The sequence below is a fragment of the Oncorhynchus mykiss genome, chromosome 23 (genome assembly GCF_057628025.1).
Source record: "Oncorhynchus mykiss isolate SJ-2025 chromosome 23, ASM5762802v1, whole genome shotgun sequence".
Taxonomy (NCBI): domain Eukaryota; kingdom Metazoa; phylum Chordata; class Actinopteri; order Salmoniformes; family Salmonidae; genus Oncorhynchus; species Oncorhynchus mykiss.
The window spans coordinates 43828818-43854843 of record NC_143044.1 but is presented as its reverse complement, the minus strand read 5'-3'; the positions used below and the strand labels follow the sequence as shown (position 1 = coordinate 43854843).

General features: G+C 43.3%; 1 protein-coding gene across 1 annotated transcript in view; it reads left to right on the top strand.

Annotated features, from left to right (window-relative positions):
* Positions 1 to 26026, top strand: part of LOC110503130 (protein TANC2) — a 173565-nt gene that overhangs the window by 76888 nt on the left and 70651 nt on the right. The window contains exons 3-5 of the mRNA XM_090217504.1: positions 84 to 285; positions 2391 to 2639; positions 10278 to 10409. Of these exons, the coding sequence (XP_090073630.1) occupies positions 84 to 285; positions 2391 to 2639; positions 10278 to 10409 (583 nt within the window). The remainder of the gene's footprint in view (positions 1 to 83; positions 286 to 2390; positions 2640 to 10277; positions 10410 to 26026) is intronic.

Genomic DNA, 26026 nt, shown 5'->3' with positions numbered 1-26026 from the left:
CTTTTGATGTGGTCTCAAATGTCTTGGTGTTCTGGGCTGTGTTGTAACTAGTACTGTCATCTGACTCTGTGTTTCTCCTCCAGGGCCTGGCTGGTAACCAGAGGATCAGTCCATGCTCCACCCTGACCAGCAGCACAGCCTCCCCCCCGGCCGGCTCCCCCTGCTCCACCCTGCTGCCTGGCACCGATGGTGCCATGCCCAGGGGTAATCAGAATAAGGACCACGCCTACGGATCTGTCTCCAGCCCCACCTCCACCCTGGAGAGCCGGGACAGCGGCATCATCGGTGAGGGGGATGGACTATATACACACACACATATGCACATCGTAAGAGACGCACACACGCATACACACTCAAAACACACGCACACACTCAGAACACAAAACACAGTTTATTCCTTAGAGAAAACAGGACACCGTATATCAGAGAACAGAATATCAGTCGGATAGCTTTTCATGTGTAGTATACTACAGACATTTACATGACTGGTTGTGTCGTTAGGTCATCGAGCATGGCCGTAGCAAAGGCAACCCTAGCCCTTGATCATGACTCTCAGTTCCATTACATTATACATAAGAGTCAATGGACGAAGGGGTCTTCTGTATGTTTTGTTTTGTTAAGAGCCCTGACTCTTGGTCTGCACATTAACATGCAACACTTGCGTTACGGTTTTGGAAGCATAAGGACCTTATCTTTCATGTTAGCGGGTATTAATTTTCTAGAAAACAAAATGTTAAAACACACCTTTATAGGGTTAGTGTTCCCACACGGCCATATCTCCATGTTACAGTGCATGTTTACTGAAGACAGATGGAAGGGACAAAGGGACGACCTGTGTTAATTAGCTATCTACAGTAGCATGTTCCGAACACCTTTGTGTAATGGAAGAAGGACACCAGAAACGTGTTGTCACTGATATATACTATCGGCTAAAACTGTGATAAAACCGGTTAAAACGTAGTACAGTAAGTGTGTATTTTGCATTTGTGAAATTATTTGGATGCAATATGAAAGTTAAGGGCTTTATGTTACAGACCTATATCCATCCTGCCCTGCCTTTCAAAAGTCTTCAAGAGCCAAGTGAACAAACAGATCACCGACCATCTTGAATCCCACCGTACATTCTCCGCTATGCAATCCAATTTCCGAGCTGGTCACGGCTGCACCTCAGCCACGCTCAAGGTCCTAAACAATATCATAACCACCATCGATAGAAAAGAGTACCCTGCAGCCGTCTTCATCGACCTGGCCAAGGATTTCGACTCTGTCAATCACCACATTCTTATCGGCAGACTCAACAGCCTTGGTTTCTCTAATGACTGCCTCGCCTGGTTCACTAACTACCTCCCAGATAGAGTTCAGTGTGTCAAATCGGAGGGCCTGTTGTCCGGACCTCTGGCAGTCTCTATGGGGGTGCCACAGGGTTCAATTCTCGTGCCGACTCCTTTCTCTGTATATATCAATGATGTCGCTCTGGCTGCTGGTGATTCTCTGATCCACCTCTACGCAGACGACACCATTCTGTATACATCTGACCCTTCTTTGGACACTGTGTTAGCAAACCTTGAAAAAGACTCCAACTGCTCTTAAACGCTAGTAAAACTAAATGAATGCTCTTTAACCGATCGCTACCCACAGCAAATTGGATGCAGTCTATCACAGTGCCATCCATTGTGTCACCAAAGCCCCATATACTACTCACTACTGCGACCTGTATGCTCTCGTTGGCTGGTCCTCGCTACATATTCATCTCCAAACCCACTGGCTCCAGGTCATCTAGAAGTCTTTGCTAGGTAAAGCTCCGCCTTTTCTCAGCTCACTGGTCACCATAGCAACACCCACCCGTAGCACGCGCTCCAGGTGGCTGCTGGTCATCCCCAAAGCCAACACCTCCTTTGGCCGCCTTTCCTTCCAGTTCTCTGCTGCCAATGACTGAAACAAATTTCAACCATCACTGAAGCTGGAGACTTATATCTCCCTCACTAACTTCAAGCATCGGCTGTTAGAGCAGGTCACTGATCGCTGTAGCTGTACACAGCCCATCTGTAAATAGCCCATCCAACCAACTACCTGTTGTTTATCCCATGTGTAACTCTGTGTTGTTGTTTTTGTCGTACTGCTTTGCTTATCTTGGCCATGTCACAGTTGTAAATGAGAACTTGTTCTCAACTGTCATACCTGGTTAAATAAAGGTGAAATAAATAAAAAATGTTTCTGGAACCCGAATCGCAATTGAGAATCGATTCACGTTTAGATGGAGTATGTGTCTGTTTTGTCTTCCAGAGACAGTCTGTGTTAGGCCCCTTAAGAGTACATATTGGGCTAAGGCAACCCTTCCTTCACTCTTACCCCTGACCCCTCTCCTCTGGTTGTTCCTTCCTTCCTTCCAGCCACCCTGACTACCTACCCTGAGAACGCTGAGCGTGGGGGTAAATACAGTGAGGGGGGTTTCTCACGGGGCAGCAACCTGAAGCTGTGGCAGAGCCAGAGGTCTGGTATGGATTCGTTCCTGTACCGTGTGGACGAGAACATGGCTGCCTCCACCTACAGCCTCAACAAGATCCCAGAGAGACACCTGGACAGCATGTCTGCTCACTCCATCCCTCTGTGCCTCATGCCTCGCCCTAACTCTGTCGCAGGTGAGTCAAATTCAAATCAAATCAAATTGAACTTGTCACATGCATCCGAATACAACAGGTGAAATGCTTACTTGCTACCCCTTTACCAACAATGCAGTTTAAAGACAAAAAAGTGTTAAGAAAGTATTTACTAAAATAAACTGAAGTGGGAAAAAAAGATACAAAAAATAAAGTGACAATGCATGGATGATAAACAGAGCAGCAGCAGTAAGTGTTGAGTAAAATATAGAACAAATAATTGAACAGCAGCAGTAAAATAACAATAGTGTGGCTATATACAGGGGGTACCGGTACAGAGTCAATGTGCGGCGACACCGGTTAGTCGAGGTAATATGTGCATGTAGGTAGAGTTAATTTGACTATGCACAGATAATGAACAGAGAGTAGCAGCGTAAAAGAGGGATCTGGGTAGCCTTTTGATTAGCTATTCAGGAGTCTTATGGCTTGGGAGTAGAAGCTGTTAAGAAGCCTTTTGGACGATGATGAGCCTTTTGGACGATGATGAGCATGCGCGGTCCTCCTTTTACTATAGTCCACAATCATCTTATTTGCCTTGATCACATGGCCAGGTCTCTGACCTCCTCCCTATAGCCTGTCTCATCGTTGTCGGTGATCAGACCTACCACTGTTGTGTCATCGGCAAACTTGATGATGGTGTTGGAGTCGGGCCTGGCCGTGCAGTCATGAGTGAACAGGGAGTGCAGGAGGGGACTGAGCATGCACCCCTGAGGGGCCCCCTTGTTGAGGATCAGTGTGGTGGATGTGTTGTTACATACTCTTATCACCTGGGGTCGGCCCGTCAGGAAGTCCAGGATCCAGTTGCGGAGAGAGGTGTTTAGTCCCAGGGTCCTTAGCTTAGTGATGAGCTTTGAGGGCACTATGGTGTTGAATGCTGAGCTGTAGTCAATGAATATTATTCTTACATAGGTGTTCTTTTTGTCCAGCCATAACCAGCCTTTGAAAGCACTTTGTGGCTACAGACGTGAGTGCTACGGGTCAGTAATCATTCATCATTCGGATCATTCATCCGGAACAGCTAATGCTCTCATGCATGATTCGGTGTTGCTTGCCTCGGAGCGAGCATAGAAGGTATTTCAGCTCATCTGCGTAGTTGTTGATGAAGTTCGCTGCACTCGCCACAAGTCCTCATGCTTCAGGTGTAACCTGTGCTTGCTTGGGCCAGCTCCTTTTTTTGATGGGAGGTATTAGACCGTTCTACTTGTATGACTGGTGGAGGTCGGGTGAGTTTTACTGATGCTGAAAGACAAATTCCAGATACAAATATTTTGGCATTATTATACAATAGATAGCCATAACCACAGTCAGACAGACCTGGCTAACTTGATGGGTAATGTAATCACCTGGTGAAGTGGAGTCTTTTGTTTAGACATGCTGTCTTAACAATGAGCCATAATCCTAATCCATAGAGTACAGCAAAATACAAACCGATTGAATAGGTTCAATGTTTGCTAGTTAGCTATCTAACATTAGGCTATAACTAGCAATGGAAAATGGCATTCTGAGATAACGTTACTACAGACAGATCATAAACTAAATGTTAACTAGCAAGTGTTACGCACGCCTCTATGAAGAGGGAACGCAACCCCCTGCTACAACTAAACTCCCTGTGAAGCGAAAGAGGTATGGACTGTAGGTGCGAGTAAGGATGACAGACAGAATGTGGTACCGTTTTACAAGGACTTTATTCCTGTACACGGTAATATGGGGAAAAGGGGCTGGACGGAACCAAAGCAAAGAAAGTAAATCTCAAAGCCCCCCTCTCCTATCTTACCTGCCTAACCACTTTTACCTAATTTAGCACCACCTGGTGCCCTAACCAAAATACAGGGGGTGGTCCGCCCAGGTCTTACCTAGTGTACCTAGACAATGAATATACTACGGGTATATGTGTGCCCGCGGGCCTCTTGCCTAAACACTCCCAAGGTGCCTTCCCCTTCCCCCTGGGAACAAATTAAACAGAATATTAAACAATTTTACAAACAAACTAAGAAATAAAGTACATCAAATAAGCTCTATCTGAGCAACAAACTCTAAAAACTTACCAACTTCCCAGCAATGAACTCCCATCCAAAATGAACCTCTAGCAAAATCTCTCTATCACAATCAATCACTCTAAAATCAACCTCCCAGCAAAATATCTCTAGCAAATCTCTATCACAAACAATCGCTCTGCAATGACCTCAGCAAAATCTCTCTCAGCAATCCCTACCTCAAAAATCTCTCTATGCAATCCCTACCTCCAAAAATCTCACTCTCCTGAACAGAACACTGGCTTTTATATAGCTTCAGAATGAATGTAACTGGAGACAGCTGTGTCTTGACGAGGGGGCGGGGTCAGCTCTCCAATTAGCTCTGGAGTCGACCAATCAGCTGCTTGAGGATTTCAGGAAGCCATTTCCTGAAATAAAACACATGCAAATACACAAACTACAACACATAAACTGGGGAACGTAACAGCAAGGCAGCCATCTAACGTCAGCTAGCCGGCATCTGGCACACTCAGACGAGAGTGCTCTGAAATGGATACTAGTTGAATCTTTTGTCAAAAGTTTCTACACAGTACTTTTTTTTAAAGCCACGTTAGACAGGATTACCTACACAAACAGACCAGCTGAAATAGATAGAAGTATATATGGCAGACCAATCCAAACACATCTCTGCATGTCCAACCCACTGTCACGCTGTTATAAATGATTCGGGAGACAGACGCAGGAATGCGTAATATTTTTTTTTTTATTGTACCCAAATTACGACGTGTTGTGTAAAGGCACGGAGACTAAGATCTAACAAACACTATACAAAAACACAGGGTTGAAACCATAACAAAATAGCGAGGAGTACCTCAAATAAATAACACACGCACACAATGATTAACACACGGGACGAGACCCGTAATCACCTGCGCAATCCACAAGGGCCCGAAAGCCCAATACACACAGCACAGGTACTCACACGCACCAACAGGTGCCAGGTCGCAGTTGGCCAGGTTGCAGTTGTAAATGAGAACTTGTTCTCAACTAGCCTACCAGGTTAAATAAAGGTGAAATAAAAATAAATAAATAAAACAGACATTGTAACAATAATCGACACCCTAATGGAAACCGAAAGGCACACTTATACAAGTACTAGTCAATGGGAATAGGGTACAGGTGTGCGAATGAAAGTTCCGGAGGGATGCGTGACACCCACTCATTATCTCAGCTAATCATATGTAGCGGGAAGGTCGCTGGCTTTTCCTGTGGCTTAACCAACTATGCTGGTTATTTAACAATTTTATTCGTATTTACAGATGCCAAAAAAACGATTTGGATTTTTTTACGTTTACGTTCAAACAGCTCTCCTGTAAAGTAGTGACCCGCGACATACGCCTAGCTTCCTGAAACAAGTCACATATAACCTACACATATATCCTAACCTTTGACCTTTGACCTACAGATTAACCTTGACTGTGACCTTATGAAGTGTCCCTCCTCCCCCTGTTTCTCTGAACAGAGCAAGAGAATGATGACAGTCGTTTGTTTGATTCCGGGGAAAATATGTTTATTTTCCACATTCTGTTCTCTTATCTCCATGTTGAGGCTGCAAGTCTAAAATCAAGTGTTCTGAAAACTGCCTGGCATGTGTGTGTAAATAACAGAGTGCAGAGTTATTTTCCTCAAAGGCTTTTAGCCAAAACACATTGAGGAGAAGGGAACATTACGGAGAAAATGTATATGCGTATCGAATTGTGACAATTATGGCATGCCTCAAATAGCTTATTCTCCAAAATCTGGCTAAATGCATCTTAAAAATGTCAGTTACATAACAGGCTGCCATTCCTGACTGATCTTACTGTATCATTGTCTTGCTATTCAGAACAGAGGCATTCATGGGAGATGAGCTGTATTAACGAGCCTTCCCTTCAGGTTGTCATAACGCTCCTGTGAAGGATCAGGTTGGTTCCGGTCCAGATCAGTGTGTCCGCTCTACAGAGTGTTCTCTCTCGTAGAGTGGGAGAGCAGGCTGTTTTATGGACGGTCATAAAATACGCTGCCTCTATGCTCTGTAGTGTTCCAGTTGAATTGCAAACTGTGGAACACAGAGAGACCCTTGGACATCAAAAGTTTGAATAATGAAACAATATTTCTATTTTTGAGAATGTGGGAATGGTCCGTGGACACTTAAAGGACAGTCATGTCGAGTGTGTTTATGTTGGTGATCTCATGAAGGACAGGAAACACACAGAACTGTATCTCTTTCCCAGCTGTCAGGTTTGCATCTAAATATTGTGAAACGTACACTACCTTTCAAAAGTTTGGGGTCACTTAGAAATGTCCTTATTTTTGAAAGAAAAGCACATGTATTTTTTGTCCATTAAAATAACATCAAATTGAACAGAAATACAGTGTAGACATTGTTAATGTTGTAAAAAATATATATATTTAATTTGACCTTTATTTAACTAGGCAAGTCAGTTAAGAACAAATTCTTATTTTCAGTGACGGCCTAGGAACGGTGGGTTAACTGCCTTGTTCAGGGGCAGAACGGCAGATGTTTTCCTCGTCAGCTCAGGATTTGATCTTGCAACCTGTCGGTTACTACTCCAACTCTCTAACCACTAGGCTACCTGCCTCCCCGTGACTGTTGTAGCTGGAAACGGTTGTTTTTATGGAATATCTACATAGGCGTACAGAGGCCCATTATCAGCAACCATCACTCCTTTCTTCCAATGGCACATTGTGTTAGCTAATCCACTCTTAGCATTTTAAAACGTTAATTGATCATTAGAAAACACTTTTGAAATTATGTAAGCACAACTGCAAACTGTTGTTCTGATTAAACGCAATAAAACTGGCCTCCTTTAGACTAGTTGTGTATCTGGAGCATCAGCATTTGTGGGTTCGATTTCAGGCTCAAAACATCCAGAAACAAAACCTTTCTGCTGAAACTCATCAGTCTATTCTTGTTCTGAGAAATGAAGGCTATTCCACACAAGAAATTGCCAAGAAGATCTCGTACAACGCTGTGTACTACTCCCTTCACAGAACAGCGCAAACTGTCTCTAACCAGAATAGAAAGAGGAGTGGGAGGCCCCAGTGCACAACTGAGCAAGAGGACAAGTACATTATAGTGTCTAGTTTGAGAAACAGACGCCTCACAAGTCCTCAAAACACCCGTCTCAACGTCAACAGTGAAGAGGCGACTCCAGGATGCTGGCCTTCTAAGCAGAGTTGCAAAGAAAAAGCCATATCTCAGACTGGCCAATAAAAATAAAAGATTAAGATGGGCAAAAGAACATAGACTCTAGACAGAGGAACTCTGCCAGGAATGAGAGAAAGGTGAGAGAAGAGGAGGCCATGGATTGGCTGGTCTACCACGGCAGACAAACGTCAAAGCTCCAGGCTTTAACAGTTTCTATCAGAGAGAAAAAGAGAGAGAGAGATAGAAAGGGAGCATGAGAGAGAGATTTGAAGTGCAGGAGGAGAGAACTGTCTGAGAAGATGAAGGGAGAGGAAAGAAAGGAGGAGGTGGAAAAGGAGGAGAGAGGGAGGGGGATACTTTACCTAATGAGAGAGAAGCCTGTTGGGATAGTGTGAGAAGGATGGAGAGAGAGAGAGAGGATGGAGAGAGGGATGGGTGGAGGGAGGGAGGAGAGAGAGAGGGATGGATGGAGGGAGGAGAGAGAGGGGGATGGAGGGAGGTGATAGAGAGGGATGGAGGGAGGTGAGAGAGAGGGAGGGGGATACTTTACCTAATGAGAGAGAAGCCTGTTGGGATAGTGTGAGCAGGATGGAGGGAGAGAGAGAGGATGGAGAGAGGGATGGGTGGAGGGAGGGAAGAGAGAGAGAGGGATGGAGGGAGGGAGGAGAGAGAGGGGGATGGAGGGAGGTGATAGAGAGGGATGGAGGGAGGTGATAGAGAGGGATGGAGGGAGGTGAGAGAGGGATGGAGGGAGGAGAAAGATGGATGGATGGAGGGAGGAGAGAGAGAGAGGGGTGTCTATAATATCTCTGTCTACAGTACCTCTGTCTATAATACCTCTGTCTATAATACCTTTGTCTATAATACCTCTGTCTATAATCTCTGTCTATAATATCTCTGTCTATAATACCTCTGTCTATAGCACCTCTGTCTATAATACCTCTGTCTATAGTACCTATGTCTATAATACCTCTGTCTATAATACCTTTGTCTATAATACCTGTCTATAATATCTCTGTCTATAGTACCTATGTCTATAGCACCTCTGTCTATAATACCTGTCTATAATGTCTCTGTCTATAATACCTCTGTCTATAATACCTCTGTCTATAGCACCTCTGTCTATAATACCTCTGTCTATATTACCTGTCTATAATGTCTCTGTCTATAATACCTCTGTCTATAATACCTCTGTCTATAATACCTCTGTCTATAATACCTCTGTCTATAATACCTCTGTCTATAGCACCTCTGTCTATAATACCTCTGTCTATAGTACCTCTGTCTATAGTACCTCTGTCTATAGTACCTCTGTCTATAGTACCTCTGTCTATAAAACCTTTGTCTATAATACCTCTGTCTATAGCACCTCTGTCTATAATACCTCTGTCTATAATACCTCTGTCTATAATACCTCTGTCTATAAAACCTTTGTCTATAGTACCTCTGTCTATAGTACCTCTGTCTATAGTACCTCTGTCTATAGTACCTTTGTCTATAATACATCTGTCTATAGCACCTCTGTCTATAGTACCTCTGTCTATAGTACCTCTGTCTATAGTACCTCTGTCTATAGTACCTCTGTCTGTAATACCTCTGTCTATAGTACCTCTGTCTATAGTACCTCTGTCTATAATACCTCTGTCTATAGTACCTCTGTCTATAATACCTCTGTCTATAGTACATCTGTCTATAGTACCTGTCTATAATAACCCTATCTATAATAGCTCTGTCTATAATATCTATATCTATAATATCTCTGTCTATAATACTCCTCATAAAGGGAGCGGGAGATTGGGTGAACATCACATTATAGAGGAGACAGTAGCATTCAGTTTATTTCTGAAATGTGTTGTGATAGCTGGCTGGCTGGACAGTGCATTAGTACATCTACTGTTACCATCACATCCCCGTTGAGGCTGTGGTCTGACGTTGTTGTAGACATCCCTTATAGTCATGAAGATTTCCTGTTTTGACTGGCTTGGAGGCTGCAGCTCCCACAGCTGGGCCAGAGAAGAAAAAAACACACACACTTCTAATCCCATTGAAGATAGTGGCCGCAGAGCTGGCCTTCAGACACAGCAGTGTCAGTGTGAAGGCTTTCTCTCCTTGAATAAGATATTTGGCTGCAGAGCTAATTAATCCACAGGGTCTGGGTGGCATCTGGAACAGCCCCGCAGAGGGAGGGGAGCAAGTCCATGGAAAGGTCATTCAGAGGGGGTTGGAGGACAGTTCCATGGAACAGCCATATTGCATCCCTCCATTCCGCCCTCCTCTCTAACCTTTACTGTGAACTAACTCACCCTGGCTTGACAGCCAAACCGCCTCAAGATGCTGGCATGAGCTAATATAATGCTGTATGTGATTCAAAGCTAACTGTTACTTTCTCACCTCTCCTGCTCTGTCCCCACCTGCCCGCTTCATGCACACCCTCAGCCACCAGCTGGGCTCAGCTGGAGGACGTGACCTACCTGGAGGAACAGAGACACACTCCGCTGAGCATGTCCATGCACATGAACCGACAGAACACACACACTGGGGCAGGACGCGCTCAGACCGACCTCAGAGGTAAGACAGCAATGCTATAGCCCTTCAGAAGAGACGGATCCCAAATCATACCCTATACTCTATATACTGTCATGCACATACGGCTCTGGTCAAAGGGCACAATATAGGGAACTGCCTAATCTGCAGATGTAATACACATGGACAGACACCTCTCTTCTCAGTCTAGATATAACAGACATGGACAGACATCTCTCTCCTCAGTCTAGATATAACAGACATGGACAGACACCTCTCTCCTCAGTCTAGATACAGTATAATACACATTGACAGACACCTCTCTCCTCAGTCTAGATATAATACACATGGACAGACACCTCTCTCCTCAGTCTAGATATAACAGACATGGACAGACATCTCTCTCCTCAGTCTAGATATAACAGACATGGACAGACACCTCTCTCCTCAGTCTAGATACAGTATAATACACATTGACAGACACCTCTCTCCTCAGTCTAGATATAATACACATGGACAGACACCTCTCTTCTCAGTCTAGATATAACAGACATGGACAGACATCTCTCTCCTCAGTCTAGATATAACAGACATGGACAGACACCTCTCTCCTCAGTCTAGATACAGTATAATACACATTGACAGACACCTCTCTCCTCAGTCTAGATATAACAGACATGGACAGACATCTCTCTCCTCAGTCTAGATATAATACACATTGACATACATCTCTCTCCTCAGTCTAGATATATCAGACATGGACAGACACCTCTCTCCTCAGTCTAGATATAATACACATGGACAGACACCTCTCTCCTCAGTCTAGATATATCAGACATGGACAGACACCTCTCTCCTCAGTCTAGATATAATACACATGGACAGACACCTCTCTCCTCAGTCTAGATGTAATACACATGGACAGACATCTCTCTCCTCAGTCTAGATATAACAGACATGGACAGACACCTCTCTCCTCAGTCTAGATATAATACACATTGACATACATCTCTCTCCTCAGTCTAGATACAGTATAATACACATTGACAGACACCTCTCTCCTCAGTCTAGATATAATACACATGGACAGACACCTCTCTCCTCAGTCTAGATATAACACACATGGACAGACACCTCTCTCCTCAGTCTAGATATAACACACATGGACAGACACCTCTCTCCTCAGTCTAGATATAATACACATGGACAGACACCTCTCTCCTCAGTCTAGACATAATACACATGGACAGACACCTCTCTCCTCAGTCTAGATATAATACACATGGACAGACATCTCTCTCCTCAGTCTAGATATAATACACATTGACAGACACCTCTCTCCTCAGTCTAGATATATCAGACATGGACAGACACCTCTCTCCTCAGTCTAGATATAACAGACATGGACAGACACCTCTCTTCTCAGTCTAGATATATCAGACATGGACAGACACCTCTCTCCTCAGTCTAGATATAACACACATGGACAGACACCTCTCTCCTCAGTCTAGATATAATACACATTGACAGACACCTCTCTCCTCAGTCTAGATATAACAGACATGGACAGACACCTCTCTCCTCAGTCTAGATATAACAGACATGGACAGACATCTCGCTCCTCAGTCTAGATATAACACACATGGACAGACACCTCTCTCCTCAGTCTAGATATATCAGACATGGACAGACACCTCTCTCCTCAGTCTAGATATAACAGACATGGACAGACACCTCTCTCCTCAGTCTAGATATAATACACATGGACAGACACCTCTCTCCTCAGTCTAGATATAATACACATGGACAGACACCTCTCTCCTCAGTCTAGATATTATGCACATGGACAGACATCTCTCTCCTCAGTCTAGATATAACAGACATGGACAGACATCTCTCTCCTCAGTCTAGATATAACAGACATGGACAGACACCTCTCTCCTCAGTCTAGATATAACAGACATGGACAGACACCTCTCTCCTCAGTCTAGATATAACAGACATGGACAGACACCTCTCTCCTCAGTCTAGATATAACAGACATGGACAGACACCTCTCTTCTCAGTCTAGATATAACAGACATGGACAGACATCTCTCTCCTCAGTCTAGATATAACAGACATGGACAGACACCTCTCTCCTCAGTCTAGATACAGTATAATACACATTGACAGACACCTCTCTCCTCAGTCTAGATATAATACACATGGACAGACACCTCTCTCCTCAGTCTAGATATAACAGACATGGACAGACATCTCTCTCCTCAGTCTAGATATAACAGACATGGACAGACACCTCTCTCCTCAGTCTAGATACAGTATAATACACATTGACAGACACCTCTCTCCTCAGTCTAGATATAATACACATGGACAGACACCTCTCTTCTCAGTCTAGATATAACAGACATGGACAGACATCTCTCTCCTCAGTCTAGATATAACAGACATGGACAGACACCTCTCTCCTCAGTCTAGATACAGTATAATACACATTGACAGACACCTCTCTCCTCAGTCTAGATATAACAGACATGGACAGACATCTCTCTCCTCAGTCTAGATATAACAGACATGGACAGACACCTCTCTCCTCAGTCTAGATATAATACACATTGACATACATCTCTCTCCTCAGTCTAGATATATCAGACATGGACAGACACCTCTCTCCTCAGTCTAGATATAATACACATGGACAGACACCTCTCTCCTCAGTCTAGATATATCAGACATGGACAGACACCTCTCTCCTCAGTCTAGATATAATACACATGGACAGACACCTCTCTCCTCAGTCTAGATGTAATACACATGGACAGACATCTCTCTCCTCAGTCTAGATATAACAGACATGGACAGACACCTCTCTCCTCAGTCTAGATATAATACACATTGACATACATCTCTCTCCTCAGTCTAGATACAGTATAATACACATTGACAGACACCTCTCTCCTCAGTCTAGATATAATACACATGGACAGACACCTCTCTCCTCAGTCTAGATATAACACACATGGACAGACACCTCTCTCCTCAGTCTAGATATAACACACATGGACAGACACCTCTCTCCTCAGTCTAGATATAATACACATGGACAGACACCTCTCTCCTCAGTCTAGACATAATACACATGGACAGACACCTCTCTCCTCAGTCTAGATATAATACACATGGACAGACATCTCTCTCCTCAGTCTAGATATAATACACATTGACAGACACCTCTCTCCTCAGTCTAGATATATCAGACATGGACAGACACCTCTCTCCTCAGTCTAGATATAACACACATGGACAGACACCTCTCTCCTCAGTCTAGATATAATACACATTGACAGACACCTCTCTCCTCAGTCTAGATATAACAGACATGGACAGACACCTCTCTCCTCAGTCTAGATATAACAGACATGGACAGACATCTCGCTCCTCAGTCTAGATATAACACACATGGACAGACACCTCTCTCCTCAGTCTAGATATATCAGACATGGACAGACACCTCTCTCCTCAGTCTAGATATAACAGACATGGACAGACACCTCTCTCCTCAGTCTAGATATAATACACATGGACAGACACCTCTCTCCTCAGTCTAGATATAATACACATGGACAGACACCTCTCTCATCAGTCTAGATATTATGCACATGGACAGACATCTCTCTCCTCAGTCTAGATATAACAGACATGGACAGACATCTCTCTCCTCAGTCTAGATATAACAGACATGGACAGACACCTCTCTCCTCAGTCTAGATATAACAGACATGGACAGACACCTCTCTCCTCAGTCTAGATATAACAGACATGGACAGACACCTCTCTCCTCAGTCTAGATATAACAGACATGGACAGACACCTCTCTTCTCAGTCTAGATATAACAGACATGGACAGACATCTCTCTCCTCAGTCTAGATATAACAGACATGGACAGACACCTCTCTCCTCAGTCTAGATACAGTATAATACACATTGACAGACACCTCTCTCCTCAGTCTAGATATAATACACATGGACAGACACCTCTCTCCTCAGTCTAGATATAACAGACATGGACAGACATCTCTCTCCTCAGTCTAGATATAACAGACATGGACAGACACCTCTCTCCTCAGTCTAGATGCAGTATAATACACATTGACAGACACCTCTCTCCTCAGTCTAGATATAATACACATGGACAGACACCACTCTTCTCAGTCTAGATATAACAGACATGGACAGACATCTCTCTCCTCAGTCTAGATATAACAGACATGGACAGACACCTCTCTCCTCAGTCTAGATACAGTATAATACACATTGACAGACACCTCTCTCCTCAGTCTAGATATAACAGACATGGACAGACATCTCTCTCCTCAGTCTAGATATAATACACATTGACATACATCTCTCTCCTCAGTCTAGATATATCAGACATGGACAGACACCTCTCTCCTCAGTCTAGATATAATACACATGGACAGACACCTCTCTCCTCAGTCTAGATATATCAGACATGGACAGACACCTCTCTCCTCAGTCTAGATATAATACACATGGACAGACACCTCTCTCCTCAGTCTAGATGTAATACACATGGACAGACATCTCTCTCCTCAGTCTAGATATAACAGACATGGACAGACACCTCTCTCCTCAGTCTAGATATAACACACATGGACAGACACCTCTCTCCTCAGTCTAGATATAATACACATGGACAGACACCTCTCTCCTCAGTCTAGACATAATACACATGGACAGACACCTCTCTCCTCAGTCTAGATATAATACACATGGACAGACATCTCTCTCCTCAGTCTAGATATAATACACATTGACAGACACCTCTCTCCTCAGTCTAGATATATCAGACATGGACAGACACCTCTCTCCTCAGTCTAGATATAACAGACATGGACAGACACCTCTCTTCTCAGTCTAGATATATCAGACATGGACAGACACCTCTCTCCTCAGTCTAGATATAACACACATGGACAGACACCTCTCTCCTCAGTCTAGATATAATACACATTGACAGACACCTCTCTCCTCAGTCTAGATATAACAGACATGGACAGACACCTCTCTCCTCAGTCTAGATATAACAGACATGGACAGACATCTCGCTCCTCAGTCTAGATATAACACACATGGACAGACACCTCTCTCCTCAGTCTAGATATATCAGACATGGACAGACACCTCTCTCCTCAGTCTAGATATAACAGACATGGACAGACACCTCTCTCCTCAGTCTAGATATAATACACATGGACAGACACCTCTCTCCTCAGTCTAGATATAATACACATGGACAGACACCTCTCTCCTCAGTCTAGATATTATGCACATGGACAGACATCTCTCTCCTCAGTCTAGATATAACAGACATGGACAGACATCTCTCTCCTCAGTCTAGATATAACAGACATGGACAGACACCTCTCTCCTCAGTCTAGATATAACAGACATGGACAGACACCTCTCTCCTCAGTCTAGATATAACAGACATGGACAGACACCTCTCTCCTCAGTCTAGATATAACAGACATGGACAGACACCTCTCTCCTCAGTCTAGATATAATACACATTGACATACATCTCTCTCCTCAGTCTAGATATATCAGACATGGACAGACACCTCTCTCCTCAGTCTAGATATAATACACATTGACATACATCTCTCTCCTCAGTCTAGATATTATACACATTGACATACATCTCTCTCCTCAGTCTAGATATAACAGACATGGACAGACACCTCTCTCCTCAGTCTAGATATAATACACATTGACATACATCTCTCTCCTCAGTCTAGATATAACAGACATGGACAGACATCTCTCTCCTCAGTCTAGATATAATACACATTGACATACATCTCTCTCCTCAGTCTAGATATTATGCACATGGACAGACATCTCTCTCCTCAGTCTAGATATAACAGACATGGACAGACATCTCTCTCCTCAGTCTAGATATAATACACATTGACATACATCTCTCTCCTCAGTCTAGATATATCAGACATGGACAGACACCTCTCTCCTCAGTCTAGATATAATACACATTGACATACATCTCTCTCCTCAGTCTAGATATATCAGACATGGACAGACACCTCTCTCCTCAGTCTAGATATTATGCACATGGACAGACATCTCTCTCCTCAGTCTAGATATAACAGACATGGACAGACATCTCTCTCCTCAGTCTAGATATAATACACATTGACATACATCTCTCTCCTCAGTCTAGATATATCAGACATGGACAGACACCTCTCTCCTCAGTCTAGATATAATACACATGGACAGACACCTCTCTCCTCAGTCTAGATATAACAGACATGGACAGACACCTCTCTCCTCAGTCTAGATATAACACACATTGACATACATCTCTCTCCTCAGTCTAGATATAACAGACATGGACAGACACCTCTCTCCTCAGTCTAGATATAACAGACATGGACAGACACCTCTCTCCTCAGTCTAGATATAACAGACATGGACAGACACCTCTCTCCTCAGTCTAGATATATCAGACATGGACAGACATCTCTCTCCTCAGTCTAGATATAATACACATTGACATACATCTCTCTCCTCAGTCTAAATACAGTATAATACACATTGACAGACACCTCTCTCCTCAGTCTAGATATAATACACATGGACAGACACCTCTCTCCTCAGTCTAGATATATCAGACATGGACAGACATCTCTCTCCTCAGTCTAGATATAATACACATTGACATATATCTCTCTCCTCAGTCTAGATACAGTATAATACACATTGACAGACACCTCTCTCCTCAGTCTAGATATAATACACATGGACAGACACCTCTCTCCTCAGTCTAGATATAACAGACATGGACAGACATCTCTCTCCTCAGTCTAGATATAATACACATTGACATACATCTCTCTCCTCAGTCTAGATATATCAGACATGGACAGACACCTCTCTCCTCAGTCTAGATATAATACACATGGACAGACACCTCTCTCCTCAGTCTAGATATATCAGACATGGACAGACACCTCTCTCCTCAGTCTAGATATAATACACATGGACAGACACCTCTCTCCTCAGTCTAGATGTAATACACATGGACAGACATCTCTCTCCTCAGTCTAGATATAACAGACATGGACAGACACCTCTCTCCTCAGTCTAGATATAATACACATTGACATACATCTCTCTCCTCAGTCTAGATACAGTATAATACACATTGACAGACACCTCTCTCCTCAGTCTAGATATAATACACATGGACAGACACCTCTCTCCTCAGTCTAGATATAACACACATGGACAGACACCTCTCTCCTCAGTCTAGATATAACACACATGGACAGACACCTCTCTCCTCAGTCTAGATATAACAGACATGGACAGACACCTCTCTCCTCAGTCTAGATATAATACACATGGACAGACACCTCTCTCCTCAGTCTAGATATAATACACATGGACAGACACCTCTCTCCTCAGTCTAGATATAATACACATGGACAGACATCTCTCTCCTCAGTCTAGATATAATACACATTGACAGACACCTCTCTCCTCAGTCTAGATATATCAGACATGGACAGACACCTCTCTCCTCAGTCTAGATATAACAGACATGGACAGACACCTCTCTTCTCAGTCTAGATATATCAGACATGGACAGACACCTCTCTCCTCAGTCTAGATATAACACACATGGACAGACACCTCTCTCCTCAGTCTAGATATAATACACATTGACAGACACCTCTCTCCTCAGTCTAGATATAACAGACATGGACAGACACCTCTCTCCTCAGTCTAGATATAACAGACATGGACAGACATCTCGCTCCTCAGTCTAGATATAACACACATGGACAGACACCTCTCTCCTCAGTCTAGATATATCAGACATGGACAGACACCTCTCTCCTCAGTCTAGATATAACAGACATAGACAGACACCTCTCTCCTCAGTCTAGATATAATACACATGGACAGACACCTCTCTCCTCAGTCTAGATATAATACACATGGACAGACACCTCTCTCCTCAGTCTAGATATTATGCACATGGACAGACATCTCTCTCCTCAGTCTAGATATAACAGACATGGACAGACATCTCTCTCCTCAGTCTAGATATAATACACATTGACATACATCTCTCTCCTCAGTCTAGATATATCAGACATGGACAGACACCTCTCTCCTCAGTCTAGATATAATACACATGGACAGACACCTCTCTCCTCAGTCTAGATATATCAGACATGGACAGACACCTCTCTCCTCAGTCTAGATATAATACACATGGACAGACACCTCTCTCCTCAGTCTAGATATAATACACATGGACAGACACCTCTCTCCTCAGTCTAGATATTATGCACATGGACAGACATCTCTCTCCTCAGTCTAGATATAACAGACATGGACAGACACCTCTCTCCTCAGTCTAGATATAACAGACATGGACAGACACCTCTCTCCTCAGTCTAGATATAACAGACATGGACAGACACCTCTCTCCTCAGTCTAGATATAACAGACATGGACAGACACCTCTCTCCTCAGTCTAGATATAACAGACATGGACAGACACCTCTCTCCTCAGTCTAGATATATCAGACATGGACAGACATCTCTCTCCTCAGTCTAGATATAATACACATTGACATACATCTCTCTCCTCAGTCTAGATACAGTATAATACACATTGACAGACACCTCTCTCCTCAGTCTAGATATAATACACATTGACAGACACCTCTCTCCTCAGTCTAGATATAACAGACATGGACAGACATCTCGCTCCTCAGTCTAGATATAACAGACATGGACAGACACCTCTCTCCTCAGTCTAGATATATCAGACATGGACAGACACCTCTCTCCTCAGTCTAGATATAACATACATGGACAGACACCTCTCTCCTCAGTCTAGATATAATACACATGGACAGACACCTCTCTCCTCAGTCTAGATATAACAGACATGGACAGACATCTCTCTCCTCAGTCTAGATATAATACACATTGACATACATCTCTCTCCTCAGTCTAGATATATCAGACATGGACAGACACCTCTCTCCTCAGTCTAGATATAATACACATGGACAGACACCTCTCTCCTCAGTCTAGATATATCAGACATGGACAGACACCTCTCTCCTCAGTCTAGATATAATACACATGGACAGACACCTCTCTCCTCAGTCTAGATATAATACACATGGACAGACACCTCTCTCCTCAGTCTAGATATTATGCACATGGACAGACATCTCTCTCCTCAGTCTAGATATAACAGACATGGACAGACACCTCTGTCCTCAGTCTAGATATAACAGACATGGACAGACACCTCTCTCCTCAGTCTAGATATAACAGACATGGACAGACACCTCTCTCCTCAGTCTAGATATAACAGACATGGACAGACACCTCTCTCCTCAGTCTAGATATAACAGACATGGACAGACACCTCTCTCCTCAGTCTAGATATATCAGACATGGACAGACATCTCTCTCCTCAGTCTAGATATAATACACATTGACATACATCTCTCTCCTCAGTCTAGATACAGTATAATACACATTGACAGACACCTCTCTCCTCAGTCTAGATATAATACACATGGACAGACACCTCTCTCCTCAGTCTAGATATAATACACATGGACAGACACCTCTCTCCTCAGTCTAGATATTATGCACATGGACAAACATCTCTCTCCTCAGTCTAGATATAACAGACATGGACAGACACCTCTCTCCTCAGTCTAGATATAACATACATGGACAGACACCTCTCTCCTCAGTCTAGATATAACAGACATGGACAGACACCTCTCTCCTCAGTCTAGATATAACAGACATGGACAGACATCTCTCTCCTCAGTCTAGATATAATACACATTGACATACATCTCTCTCCTCAGTCTAGATACAGTATAATACACATTGACAGACACCTCTCTCCTCAGTCTAGATATAATACACATTGACAGACACCTCTCTCCTCAGTCTAGATATAACAGACATGGACAGACATCTCGCTCCTCAGTCTAGATATAACACACATGGACAGACACCTCTCTCCTCAGTCTAGATATATCAGACATGGACAGACACCTCTCTCCTCAGTCTAGATGTAACAGACATGGACAGACACCTCTCTCCTCAGTCTAGATATAATACACATGGACAGACACCTCTCTCCTCAGTCTAGATATAATACACATGGACAGACACCTCTCTCCTCAGTCTAGATATTATGCACATGGACAGACATCTCTCTCCTCAGTCTAGATATAACAGACATGGACAGACATCTCTCTCCTCAGTCTAGATATAATACACATTGACATACATCTCTCTCCTCAGTCTAGATATATCAGACATGGACAGACACCTCTCTCCTCAGTCTAGATATAATACACATGGACAGACACCTCTCTCCTCAGTCTAGATATATCAGACATGGACAGACACCTCTCTCCTCAGTCTAGATATAATACACATGGACAGACACCTCTCTCCTCAGTCTAGATATAATACACATGGACAGACACCTCTCTCCTCAGTCTAGATATTATGCACATGGACAGACATCTCTCTCCTCAGTCTAGATATAACAGACATGGACAGACACCTCTCTCCTCAGTCTAGATATAACAGACATGGACAGACACCTCTCTCCTCAGTCTAGATATAACAGACATGGACAGACACCTCTCTCCTCAGTCTAGATATAACAGACATGGACAGACACCTCTCTCCTCAGTCTAGATATAACAGACATGGACAGACACCTCTCTCCTCAGTCTAGATATATCAGACATGGACAGACATCTCTCTCCTCAGTCTAGATATAATACACATTGACATACATCTCTCTCCTCAGTCTAGATACAGTATAATACACATTGACAGACACCTCTCTCCTCAGTCTAGATATAATACACATGGACAGACACCTCTCTCCTCAGTCTAGATATATCAGACATGGACAGACATCTCTCTCCTCAGTCTAGATATAATACACATTGACATATATCTCTCTCCTCAGTCTAGATACAGTATAATACACATTGACAGACACCTCTCTCCTCAGTCTAGATATAATACACATGGACAGACACCTCTCTCCTCAGTCTAGATATAACACACATGGACAGACACCTCTCTCCTCAGTCTAGATATAACACACATGGACAGACACCTCTCTCCTCAGTCTAGATATAACAGACATGGACAGACACCTCTCTCCTCAGTCTAGATATAATACACATGGACAGACACCTCTCTCCTCAGTCTAGATATAATACACATGGACAGACACCTCTCTCCTCAGTCTAGATATAATACACATTGACAGACACCTCTCTCCTCTGTCTAGATATAATACACATTGACAGACACCTCTCTCCTCAGTCTAGATAAAACAGACATGGACAGACACCTCTCTCCTCAGTCTAGATATAATACACATGGACAGACACCTCTCTCCTCAGTCTAGATATAATACACATGGACAGACACCTCTCTCCTCAGTCTAGATATATCAGACATGGACAGACACCTCTCTCCTCAGTCTAGATATAATACACATGGGCAGACACCTCTCTCCTCAGTCTAGATATAACAGACATGGACAGACACCTCTCTCCTCAGTCTAGATATAATACACATGGACAGACACCTCTCTCCTCAGTCTAGATATAATACACATGGACAGACACCTCTCTCCTCAGTCTAGATATAATACACATGGACAGACACCTCTCTCCTCAGTCTAGATATAACAGACATGGACAGACACCTCTCTCCTCAGTCTAGATATAATACACATTGACAGACACCTCTCTCCTCAGTCTAGATATAATACACATGGACAGACACCTCTCTCCTCAGTCTAGATATAATACACATGGACAGACACCTCTCTCCTCAGTCTAGATATAATACACATGGACAGACACCTCTCTCCTCAGTCTAGATATAATACACATTGACAGACACCTCTCTCCTCAGTCTAGATATAACAGACATGGACAGACACCTCTCTCCTCAGTCTAGATATAACAGACATGGACAGACACCTCTCTCCTCAGTCAAGATATAATACACATGGACAGACACCTCTCTCCTCAGTCTAGATATAATACACATGGACAGACACCTCTCTCCTCAGTCTAGATATAACAGACATGGACAGACATCTCTCTCCTCAGTCTAGATATTATACACATTGACAGACATCTCTCTCCTCAGTCTAGATACAGTATAATACACATTGACAGACACCGCTCTCCTCAGTCTAGATATAACAGACATGGACAGACACCTCTCTCCTCAGTCTAGATATAATACACATTGACAGACACCTCTCTCCTCAGTCTAGATGTAACATACATGGACAGACACCTCTCTCCTCAGTCTAGATATATCAGACATGGACAGACACCTCTCTCCTCAGTCTAGATATAACAGACATGGACAGACACCTCTCTCCTCAGTCTAGATATATCAGACATGGACAGACACCTCTCTCCTCAGTCTAGATATAATACACATTGACAGACACCTCTCTCCTCAGTCTAGATATAATACACATGGACAGACACCTCTCTCCTCAGTCTAGATATAATACACATTGACAGACACCTCTCTCCTCAGTCTAGATATAACAGACATGGACAGACACCTCTCTCCTCAGTCTAGACATAATACACATGGACAGACACCTCTCTCCTCAGTCTAGATATTATACACATTGACATACATCTCTCTCCTCAGTCTAGATACAGTATAATACACATTGACAGACACCTCTCTCCTCAGTCTAGATATAATACACATGGACAGACACCTCTCTCCTCAGTCTAGATATAATACACATGGACAGACACCTCTCTCCTCAGTCTAGATATAACAGACATGGACAGACACCTCTCTCCTCAGTCTAGATATAACATACATGGACAGACACCTCTCTCCTCAGTCTAGATATAACAGACATGGACAGACACCTCTCTCCTCAGTCTAGATATATCAGACATGGACAGACACCTCTCTCCTCAGTCTAGATATATCAGACATGGACAGACACCTCTCTCCTCAGTCTAGATAAAACAGACATGGACAGACACCTCTCTCCTCAGTCTAGATATATCAGACATGGACAGACACCTCTCTCCTCAGTCTAGATAAAACAGACATGGACAGACACCTCTCTCCTCAGTCAGATATAACACACATGGACAGACACCTCTCTCCTCCGTCTAGATATAACAGACATGGACAGACACCTCTCTCCTCAGTCTAGATATAATACACATTGATAGACACCTCTCTCCTCAGTCTAGATATAACAGACATGGACAGACACCTCTCTCCTCAGTCTAGATATATCAGACATGGACAGACACCTCTCTCCTCAGTCTAGATATATCAGACATGGATAGACACCTCTCTCCTCAGTCTAGATATAACATACATGGACAGACACCTCTCTCCTCAGTCTAGATATAACAGACATGGACAGACACCTCTCTCCTCAGTCTAGATATATCAGACATGGACAGACACCTCTCTCCTCAGTCTAGATAAAACAGACATGGACAGACACCTCTCTCCTCAGTCAGATATAACACACATGGACAGACACCTCTCTCCTTAGTCTAGATATAACAGACATGGACAGACACCTCTCTCCTCAGTCTAGATATAATACACATTGATAGACACCTCTCTCCTCAGTCTAGATATAACAGACATGGACAGACACCTCTCTCCTCAGTCTAGATATATCAGACATGGACAGACACCTCTCTCCTCAGTCTAGATATAATACACATGGACAGACACCTCTCTCCTCGGTCTAGATATAATACACATTGACATACATCTCTCTCCTCAGTCTAGATACAGTATAATACACATTGACAGACACCTCTCTCCTCAGTCTAGATACAGTATAATACACATGGACAGACACCTCTCTCCTCAGTCTAGATATAATACACATTGACAGACACCTCTCTCCTCAGTCTAGATATAACAGACATGGACAGACACCTCTCTCCTCAGTCTAGATATAACAGACATTGACAGACACCTCTCTCCTCAGTCTAGATATAATACACATGGGCAGACACCTCTCTCCTCAGTCTAGATATAATACACATGGACAGACACCTCTCTCCTCAGTCTAGATATAATACACATGGACAGACACCTCTCTCCTCAGTCTAGAAATTATACACATGGACAGACACCTCTCTCCTCAGTCTAGATATAACAGACATGGACAGACATCTCTCTCCTCAGTCTAGATATTATACACATTGACAGACATCTCTCTCCTCAGTCTAGATATAATACACATGGACAGACACCTCTCTCCTCAGTCTAGATATAATACACATTGACATACATCTCTCTCCTCAGTCTAGATACAGTATAATACACATTGACAGACACCTCTCTCCTCATTCTAGATATAAAAGACATGGACAGACACCTCTCTCCTCAGTCTAGATATAATACACATGGACAGACACCTCTCTCCTCAGTCTAGATATAATACACATTGATAGACAACTCTCTCCTCAGTCTAGATATAACACATGGACAGACACCTCTCTCCTCAGTCTAGATATAACAGACATGGACAGACACCTCTCTCCTCAGTCTAGATATATCAGACATGGACAGACACCTCTCTCCTCAGTCTAGATAAAACAGACATGGACAGACACCTCTCTCCTCAGTCTAGATATAACAGACATGGACAGACACCTCTCTCCTCAGTCTAGATATAATACACATGGACAGACACCTCTCTCCTCAGTCTAGATATAATACACATTGACATTCATCTCTCTCCTCAGTCTAGATACAGTATAATACACATTGACAGACACCTCTCTCCTCAGTCTAGATGCAGTATAATACACATGGACAGACACCTCTCTCCTCAGTCTAGATATAATACACATTGACAGACACCTCTCTCCTCAGTCTAGATATAACAGACATGGACAGACACCTCTCTCCTCAGTCTAGATATAACAGACATTGACAGACACCTCTCTCCTCAGTCTAGATATAATACACATTGACAGACATCTCTCTCCTCAGTCTAGATATAATACACATGGACAGACACCTCTCTCCTCAGTCTAGATATAACAGACATGGACAGACATCTCTCTCCTCAGTCTAGATACAGTATAATACACATTGACAGACACCTCTCTCCTCAGTCTAGATATAAAAGACATGGACAGACACCTCTCTCCTCAGTCTAGATATAATACACATGGACAGACACCTCTCTCCTCAGTCTAGATATAATACACATTGATAGACACCTCTCTCCTCAGTCTAGATATAACATACATGGACAGACACCTCTCTCCTCAGTCTAGATATAACAGACATGGACAGACACCTCTCTCCTCAGTCTAGATATAACAGACATGGACAGACACCTCTCTCCTCAGTCTAGATATAATACACATGGACAGACACCTCTCTCCTCAGTCTAGATATAATACACATTGATAGACACCTCTCTCCTCAGTCTAGATATAACATACATGGACAGACACCTCTCTCCTCAGTCTAG